The sequence below is a fragment of the Acanthaster planci genome, linkage group LG04 (genome assembly GCF_054643075.1).
Source record: "Acanthaster planci isolate LZ-2023a linkage group LG04, COTS_SCS, whole genome shotgun sequence".
Classification (NCBI taxonomy): domain Eukaryota; kingdom Metazoa; phylum Echinodermata; class Asteroidea; order Valvatida; family Acanthasteridae; genus Acanthaster; species Acanthaster planci.
The window spans coordinates 671,667-681,566 of NC_141780.1; the positions used below are offsets into that span (position 1 = coordinate 671,667).

General features: G+C 38.4%; 1 protein-coding gene across 5 annotated transcripts; it reads left to right on the plus strand.

The window, feature by feature from the left end:
• Positions 1 to 4: 4 nt before the first annotated feature.
• Positions 5 to 9,226, plus strand: LOC147799275 (N-fatty-acyl-amino acid synthase/hydrolase PM20D1.2-like). Of its 5 annotated transcripts, none has more exons than XM_087135740.1 (12): positions 178 to 306; positions 793 to 855; positions 1,378 to 1,656; positions 2,624 to 2,856; positions 3,523 to 3,609; positions 3,863 to 4,119; positions 4,415 to 4,490; positions 4,799 to 4,860; positions 5,328 to 5,406; positions 5,598 to 5,669; positions 6,083 to 6,248; positions 6,566 to 9,226. In XM_087135740.1, the coding sequence occupies exons 3-12, from the start codon at positions 1,404 to 1,406 to the stop codon at positions 6,763 to 6,765; spliced, it is 1,485 nt and encodes a 494-aa protein (XP_086991866.1). In that variant the 5' UTR covers positions 178 to 306; positions 793 to 855; positions 1,378 to 1,403; the 3' UTR covers positions 6,766 to 9,226. The 5 variants fall into 5 exon arrangements, with proteins under 5 accessions (XP_086991863.1, XP_086991864.1, XP_086991866.1 ...); XM_087135741.1 differs by lacking the exon at positions 178 to 306 and adding an exon at positions 315 to 535; XM_087135737.1 differs by lacking the exons at positions 178 to 306; positions 793 to 855 and adding an exon at positions 5 to 150.
• Positions 9,227 to 9,900: the final 674 nt, after the last annotated feature.

Consider the following 9,900-nt stretch of genomic DNA (forward strand, 5'->3'; position numbering starts at 1 on the left):
TGACCTTCCAACCTCGTTATAAATGATAGACTGGTGTAGCAGCCTAACTAGTGCACCTATTTTATTTGACACTTGTTTAATGCATTTCGACTGAAGTGTTGTTGGAGAAGTTCTTGAAGCCAGTCTATAGTCAACAACACACGATGAAAGGTGATTGACGTGACCAATTTTGCTGATGCTATTGCGCGTGTCTCTTGCCTGTTCTCTCCGGTCCCAACCAGTCATCGTTTGGTTGGTAGCTCGCAGTCAGCATCAGCTGATTACATCATCAGTCTTGAAGTTCTGCCGTAGCTTGTCGATGCAAGGGTAATTTGTTCCAAAGAGGCAAACGTCTCCTGCAAGCCCTGAAAGTTAAAGAGCATAGAGTGATGTCACTATGTTAACTCTGTGTTAATTAAAGAGGCAGTACAGTCAGTACGGGTTGATTAAGGGAGGGGCTGAGGCTACTGGCACTAGCCTGTTAGGCCAGGGCCGGCCGGGCATGCCGGGCGGCTTGCTAATAACACTCTGGAAAACCTGCGGGCACCGATGTGAAGTTAGTTCCTTGTTCGACGTTCAGTGTTGAACAATTAGTAATCGTTTGATTTTCCAACGTTGAATAAGTAACCGGTTTGACATTCAGGGGCGAGACACACCCCTAGCATGTCTAGAAAATGATGGAGTGCAAAATGGACACACACAATAGAAACTAAACTGCACCACATTGCACATCCATTCACATTCATGTACCCTGTGTACCTTATGGACATTTCATATCACAATGATACATACACATACAACTCTTTCCCACAGAGCATCCATGCACAGAGGCAACTCTGGTCCTAGGGTTTTCCAGGGTCAAACAAGCCCTGGAAGGTAGGTGACAGGTTTTAACAGCAATGTAATTATTACAGCGAAAAACAGTATGCACTTGCTGTTTTCATCCAAACTATTTCATTTGATCGAAATAATACACATCAATCACACTCCCCAGGTTTAAACTTATTTTCAAATTGTTTATCGGTACACTTTAGCAACCCCACTGTCTCCATCAGGGCAATTCAGTTGACTAGAGTCTTGTCAGTGGAATTCTTCGCTTGCAAACCAGAGATTAAATTGAATGAATCACATCAAACTTTCCTCAAATTCAAATAAAATACCCAAACTCCATGCCCCGCCTGGAGATTACATTGAATCTGATTTCATTGTTCTCCTCAATCAGCAATGACTCCTTGCAACCCTGGGCATGGGGTTTTTCAGGGTCAAACAACCCCAGAAATGTAGTTGGCACCGTTTGTATTTTGTCCCTTTTGCACTCCATTGCTCTTAGGGGTGTGCATCCTGAATTTCAAATGGTTATTTATTCAACATTGAATGTCGAACATCGATTCATTTCAGAATTGACCAGCAGCAGTCACACCACAATGCTTCTCAGTATTCTGTCTGTGGCCACCGCTGGTTTGAGCGGCTTGGCAGCCATTTTAGTGCTTCGAGCCATCACGGCAAAGTCCAAGCAACCCAAACCATCCGGACTGTCTTTGGACACCACACAATTTGACGGCAACAGAAAGATTGTGACCAACTTGCAAGAAGCCATCAGGATTGAGACAGTCTCTCGAAAGCCAGGTGACATAAACTACAGCGAAATTTTGAAATTTCATGCTTTCTTGCAAAAAGGTGAGTTTGACTTCATAGCGTAAAGACAGTACAGTGGAACATCGCTGTACTGAACTCTGCTATACCGAACATTTGGCTGTACTGAACATCGTCCTTGGCTCCCAATATTTTGTGCACAAAACCTACCGAACATTATGCAGTTACAAATCAACTGAGATTTGCCACAGCATGCATCAGAGATCAATCCTGAGTGGTAGCTTCATGACTTTTAGGATAAACTAAATATCAATTTTATAAGTTGAGATTTAATAAAAAACAAAAATAATTTACATATACATTTCTAGAAACCTCAAACATGAATGCAGTGGCAAAACATCACGAAAACAGCGAATCATAGTATCACAAGAGGGTGCACTTCAGTTAGACAAGAGAGGACGCTATTCAATATGGCAACGAAACGTTCAGCAGTTAATTTCGCTATACTGAATGACCACTGTACCGAACATTTAGCGTGGACCCCGTGGTGTTGGTTATAGCAGTGTTCCACTGTACTGGTATTTTGTCATTAAACTTACCAGTGGTTCTCTTATGCTTGTATATGATGAGTAGATTCCTTAGGTTAAAATACACATTGTAAGTATGAGACCACGCTAAAAGAAGTTTCCAAAATAGTGCCAAAAGTACTGTTGAGAGTTGTCATAATAGGAAGAAGTTGGTTTCTTTTCTTGAGGGTCTCTGCAAAAATAATTTCTGGAAAAAATAGACTGAAGTTGAGAATGAAGGGAGGAGGACTGCTCCGAATCATGAGACTGTCACGGTATCTTCTGTTTTTGTTAAAAATTTAAAAATTAATCCAGTGGAAAAGGTGAAAAAGGAAGCCATTTAAATATACCAACAAGGTTGCAGCCAAATTTTAACATTTATCTCTCCAAGATACATGGCATTTTCTGACAAAGCTAATTCATGTCTATCCACCTTTGTAGAACAATTAATTGTATTTTTAAAATCTGTTGTCAATTTTACTCAGTATTTCCAAAGGTCCACAGCTCTCCATTAGTGACGAGAGAAGTGATTGCATCTTACAGCTTACTCTACACAGTTGAAGGTTCCAACCCCTCTCTGAAGCCCTATATTCTAGCAGCCCACATTGATGTAGTGCCTGTGGATGGGCAAGATTGGGATGTACCACCATTTGAAGGGAGGGAACAGGATGGATGCATCTATGGGAGGGGCACCATCGATGATAAACATTCATTAATGGTAAAGATAGATTTTCATACACAGAGTGTTACCAGACAGTTAACCCCATTAGAATCTAACTGTAGAGTGTATGCATGCTTAATTGTAATTGATCAGGCAGAGGTATTTGATGGATTTTGTTGAGAATCCCTGCTCCATTCTGACAAAGTATAAGGTGAAAGGTCATACGCAGGTCCAATGAGAATGGCACATGAATGACTGCTGGGGTCAGGTGTTAATGTAAGGCCTTGGCAGGGTTAAAGTCATTTGTTCAAGTGCCACAAAGTTTAGAATTGGATTCATAGGGATTGGAGTGAAGATTTCACAGCTTAAGAATCCTACGTCGTCATGGAGGGAACATAATAAAAACAGTAATGTGATTCAACAGAATAAATGTTGGTGTTGAAATATCCAAGCAGAATCACTGACAACTGAAAGGGGAGGGGATACTCTGTTGAATGAGGGGAGTTGTATAACGTGGGGCTTAATGGATCGGTCTATGAGTGGCTGATGATTGATGGTCTTACAACTGGGCTTTCTACTTTTAAAATCGTTCCGCCATCATTCTGAACACAGTGCTAAACCTGTTAAACACAAGATCATATTTTGTAGGTTTTCTTTCAAAGTTTTTCAGATGAATGAAATGATTGTCAGGTGTTTCTTTGCTTGTCTGCTTTATGTGTCTAGGGAATTCTTGAGGCTCTGGAATCTCGGCTGGAGAGACAGGAGAAGCCTGTACGATCAATATATCTATGCTTTGGTCATGACGAAGAGGTAAAAGTTATATTGAAGGAAAGCAAAACTTCATAGAATCATCTCTCAAGAAGAAGAAAAAAACAGGAAATGTGGGAACATTTTTTTCAGACTTGGTGGTGTTGAACTCCACTCTGTCTACCCATGTCTGTCTCATCCTGTCCATCACCTTCAGTGCTGCTACTGATCAGTGTGACTACAGAGTTTTGCTTTTGCACAGCAGGTGTATATTACAGCAACTGATTCCACTGATATTATGGATCCATACACCTAGGTAACAGGATTGGATGGAGCAGCCAACATTGGCAAGACGCTTCAAGAGCGAGGTGTGCAAGCTGAATTCCTATTGGATGAGGGATATACCATCTTGCAAGATGTCATCAAGCATGTCCATCGACCTGTTGGTCTCATTGGGGTATCTGAGAAGGGCCATGCAACTCTCAGGCTAAGTGTAGACACTGCCGAGACAGGTCATTCTTCCATGCCTCCCAAAGAGACAAATGTTGGAATCTTAGCCAAGGCCGTGTCCAAGTAAGCAAAGATGTTCATTTGTGTTGAAAAGTGGAAGAATGTATAAAAGAGGTCTTCTATGATCACTCCTTGTAAATACATATGAACCCATGCATGAGTGTCATTGATGAGGATTCTAGCTTGTCAAGAATGATCAACCTACACATAGTTCATCATTCTAGCTTGCAAGCACATCGCCAAACTAGAACTCCTCTGTTGGTAATTTCTGGTAATACATAGAATTCCTGGCATTCCAATTTCCTAGACCAGGAGTTGTCCTGACATAGAAGTATCCTTTTTCTTCTTTCTTTGGCAGACTTGAAACAACACCATTTCCCAGCATGTTTGGGTCTGGTGTGGAATATGACAATTTTGTCTATCTAGCATCAGAGGTAACTTCTGTAAACTCTTCTTATCTCAAAATCAAATAGAACCTAACCACGTTTGTCTGAAAGTCTCCCTTATTTCTGCCAAGAGACTTTGGTACTTCTGTTTAATTTGAAGATTTGCTCAGCCAATTTGAAAGAGACTTTTGCCAAAAGAGTCATTTGTAGGTGATTTTGGGTAATGATAAGTTAAATTCCATTAGTTAGATTCCATTTAATGGCTGTTAAATAGTATTTAAGGGTGTTGTTTCTAAAAGTGCATTATATTTTTATTGTGATATTGCTTTCCTTTTTGATTTCTTTTGTACTTGAAGGTGGAGTACCCTATCAAGTTGGTGTTTGCAAATCTTTGGCTGTTTAAGAAGATTGTAGAAAGGTGGGTTTTTCAACCCATAATTTTCTACACAAAGTGACTACTTGTATGACAACCTGTTACCCTTTTCCTAAGGTCATCTTGAACCTGGGCCAAATCATGTTTTATACAGAACTTGTTCAGTGTACTGATGCCTACACTCATTCTTCGTAGTGAAATTGATATTTATCATTGGTAAGGATGATTAATGATTATTGGCCATACTGCACAAAGGCATTGTGGGTTTGTGCACAGTGTGTGTAACATTGAAGTAAATCATCTTCGCTTCACACTGTTTGAACGTGTATGTTGAAACCAATGCATACTTGCGGGGGCACTTAGTCCTTTTATTTAAAGTACCTTCTCCTGATCCATTGCAGATGAATGGACAGACAAATCGATCAAACTTAATAAAATTCAAACACCTACAAATACTATCTCATCATGTAATATTTGTTTATTGTTTATCTGTTTGTTGTTTATTTCAATAGAATTATGCAACAGAAAGAGAGCACCAGAGCAATTTTGCACACCAGCACAGCTATTACTGTATTCAGGGGCGGTGTTAAGGTGAGTTTACTCATTTTTGGTCTGGTGTCTAGCTTACAAAGAATGTCATTCCTCCATGGCTTGTCTACGCACCTGACTACCTGCTGGGGTTCTTTCTTGGTAGATTGGTGGTGTGCATATACAAAAGAGAGTATGTAGACAGAATTGTAAGCATGATCTCAAGACCTGTTTATTTTTTGGCTGTGTAATAGGTAAATGTGTTACCTCCATCTGCCTCAGCTATCGTCAATCATCGTATTCATCCAAGTCAAACTATTCAACAAGTAAGGATTAAAGTCTATTTACCTTGGTATACTCATTTTACATTCTTTAATCAAGCGTCATTGTCACATTTTTTTGTGTGTGTGTGGATGTAGATCAAATTGAAAGCTTTATAAAAGTTATTCTTGGAGGGGCTGAGCAAAATATACTTTGTTAGCAGAGTACCAGTCACAAGCCTTATATTAATCATGTGACATTTTGTCTGGAAACAAATCTCTCTGGAACATTTGCTCCAAGAAGTGAGACTCAGTCTTTGGCAGCTATGTCATTATATTTTTTTCATTATGGTAACATTAATCCATGAGTGATTAGTTCAAACAAATTGTTCTTGGTTAGATTCAAAGTAGGTTAGATCGTAGAAATCTGGATGTGACTTTGTATCAGGCATTGGTTTGGTATGTATTCCAACTTGTAGGTTTTAGAACGTGATCGGCGTCTCATCAATGATGATCGTATTAAGATGGAGATCCTTCAGAGTCGAGAGGCAACCATTACTTCTCCCTATGATGAGCAGTGTTTTGCCTATCAATCCATCGGTCAGAGCATTCAACAGGTTTTCCCAGATGCTATTGTTGCTCCAGGTAGTTTCTTTTTGATCATGGTTCCTTCCATTCTTTAAAGGCCTGTGTGTTCGATTACAGTTTTGCCTTTTGTCAGAAGTTGACGGCATATCGATAGTGAATATGCACAAGGGAGTATAACTTTAAAAGATGTCTAAAGATTTTGAAAATCAGCCTATGTGCTAGGTACATTAATTTTGGGTGCACACTGGAAATCCTTTACCTTGTTGCGTTGATTGTGTTTGAATTCATTTGCAAGCTTTTTTTAATATTGGCAAGTTTTACAAGAACAATAAGTCATAAACTCTTCCACTTCCTGCTTGTTTTTTATCAATCAGCTATACTTCTGGCCAACACTGATACTGTCCACTACACCAGCATCACCGATAAGCTGTATCGTTTCTGCCCAACATTTAACCTGCCAGAAGACGTTCCACGATTTCATGGAGTGAATGAGAGGATCCGGATTTCTAATTATGAGCAAGTTGTAAAATTCTACTACATTCTGATGCACCATGCTGACAGGGAACAGCTCTAAAACACAAATTTGGGAGAAATTATGCCTTGGAAAACAACCTTTAGGTAAGACCTAATCTTGAGTATTGTTTAAAGTCCTGTAACAGTAAAATCCTGGTATTAAATGCTGAGGTTTTTATATCCCCTACCCACAATGGTGCCCCCCAGTGCCCCCCGGTGCCCCCTTAGGCTTGAATTCTGATGGGGTCATTCATTGCTCATTATTTTGTCTTATTGAAATCCAGAAATGAAGGGCAGTCGTGCCTCTACACCTCGAGTACATACATGACATTTAGGTTGAAAAGGTAAAAAGTGCAACAGACAGTTTGAATATATCATCACATATCTAATGAACCAATGATTATAAAGTATCACCGTTTTCAAGTAAAACATGCTTTCAGTTTAAGCAGTTATTGCCTGCTTGTTTTCAATATTGAATTCAAACCTCTTTTCATTACTGTGTACATGTATAAAAGATACAAAATTGGTCTTAGAAATCATTTCCTACTTTGTACTTTTGGCTCTATGAACAATACTTTGTTTGAATACAGCTATCAAAGCTATTTGTTAGTTTGTGAGATAAAATCTGAAAATCACCAAAATGATTGATTCGCTAGTTCATCAGATATGCGACAATTTGAGTATTTTTGCTTTATAAAAGTGCATTGTTCAGAAGTTGTAATCATGAGTGAAGATCAGAAGATTGTCAAGGTGAACTAAATTGAAGCTTTATTTTGAGAAAATTGGCAGTGCAAAATAATACAACAGGCTGGGATGAGATCTTTTATGGCAGGAGGGGATAAATGTAGACCAAAAAATGCACAGTTTAATCTGGAGTTTGTTCTTGATAATAAAAAATTCCTGATAAAAATACCTTTTTTTATTGATGTAAATCATTATTGTATACTCTTAAGGAAAGCGTCTATGCATTGAAGATACTTTAACAGATTTCAGGGATGTAAATAGTAAATCATGTTTACTTTTTATCATGAATCAAGAAGAAGATATATCAGGTGTAGATACATTGAAACAATTTTTAATGTAGGGTTATTCCTTAAATTTAATGATAAAAGGATATTTTTATTGGTTTATGAAAGCATTCTGTGCTCTGAGGAAAGCATAAACATATTTCCAGGTTGCAAACAATAATGTTATTTTTTTTAATGAATGTTCTTAAAATGTTTCTTGAAATGGAATGTTGTAGGTAATGTAATGTTGGGGAGAATCCTGGAGAGACCAGCTTCTTTACTTACACAACAAAAGATCTTCCTTTTTATTCTGCTGATCATGGTATGTAATCTAGAAAGCAGTGCTTTCTCATAAGTCGTACAATAACCTGGTTTGGATTGTAGAATTTGAATGTCTGTTAGTATTTAAATGTTTGATTCCCAAATCCAGGGACACCTGTTGTCAGGGAATTCCAGTTCTATAAAGTTGTCTTTCTACATACAGATAGAAATAAAGAGCATTTTGTACTGTAACATGATTTGCGAATCCAAATTGGACTTCGGTTTCAAAAACCAGTCTAGATATTGTAAACTCCTCTTCATTTTACTATTTGGTTATACATTGGTCAGAACAGTTACACTTTGACTCCTGCTTACATTATGTTGGTCTTTGTTAGTTGACCATTGCTATGGTCATTAAGTTTCAGATTTTCGAAAGATGTACTTTGGCTGAAAATTTTAGTTCTTGGCTTTGCAAATTTTGAGAGGCGCAGTTTCTTGAGAAGTAGACAATTATTTTCAAGGTAACTGGACTGATGGTGTTTGGCCTACTTATCTCCACTGGTAGAAACCAGTTCATATGCCACCGCTCTTTTACATTTTGAAATTAGTGGAGTATGCACGTTTTTACAGGAAATCAGATTTTTGAGGTATAAAAACTGTTGGACAGGCCAGCCAAGTCTTTGTCGTTCAAGAAGTAATCATGCAGTTTGACTTTGGTGTTTTTCTTGTCATCACTCAGAAAAGGTTTTCCATATCACCACAGAGTAGCATAAGTGTGCAGTTGTACTATTCGTTTTTTGGGGGGGAATAAAATGTGCATGAAGTGCAAAGAGTGTTTATGCCCCCAACCATCAATGTTGCCACTTTGGGCTTAAATTCTGAAAGAAATATTTACTGCACTTTAACATTGTGTTAAATTCAGACGGGTGGCAATCGTGCCTCTGCACGTCTTTTGCTCATGTAATATTTAGCTTGAGAAGGTAAAATGTGTAACATATGTGTTTTGAATTTTTGTAATGTTGTTTCATATATAGGTGCATTGTGCCAATGTTATAATTCCATCTTGTATGGAAATCAGGTTTGTCAAATTGAAAGTTTGTGTAAATTCTACTTGTGCTAACCTTTTTTTTTTTATTTTAAGAAAGTGGCATCCCAAATAAGTAACTGGGCTGGGAGGAGATTTTTCTAGGAAAGGGTGTAATTTAGACCAAACAATACAATGTGAAAATGGGAGTTTGGCCTGAGTACTTTGGGGGGGGGAGGTTTTTTCTAAAATTGTTATTCCGTTCTCTAAGGAAAGGATTTCATATCTCTACAAAGTGGTTCAAATTTTTCAATTTTTTTTTATTTATTTGGACTGGATAAAATGTGAGTTTATGATCAGTAATCCAGGGAAGGCCAAGGGGTCATTCCTTGTTGCCTGTGAAAAATATACAGGTTTATTTGTCTTATCAGCTTTTTTTTTTAAAGATGGCAGGATCTTTCAGCATTTTTAACAGGATTGAAACATGCATTTGTATGCCCTTAGCTCTGGGCAAAGCCAGAACCTTTTTATTGGAAGGGGGTGTGTTTTGGGGGTGAAATTTTGTAATTTTTTTCAGGTAATCTTTTTAAATATCATTTTTGGAGGAAGGGAAGTAAAAGACTAAACTTTCTACTCTGTTCCCACGACCATACCTATCCACTGGTTGACGGTTATGAAAATTACCCATGAAAATAACCCTGTGGTTTCATTACTGGCGAGAGGTTTGCCTTTGCGCGACGTTGGGGGCGCAAGTTTTGATGCCGAATTTTAAGGGGAAATCCCAACTTGTGAAATGCGTGGCGCGGACCTGACGGCGCAACTGCTGCTGCGGGTTGTTTTCATAGACCTGCTGCTAGTTCGTTTTTTTACGCGCGGAAATGTCTACGTGCATTAACATAGTGAC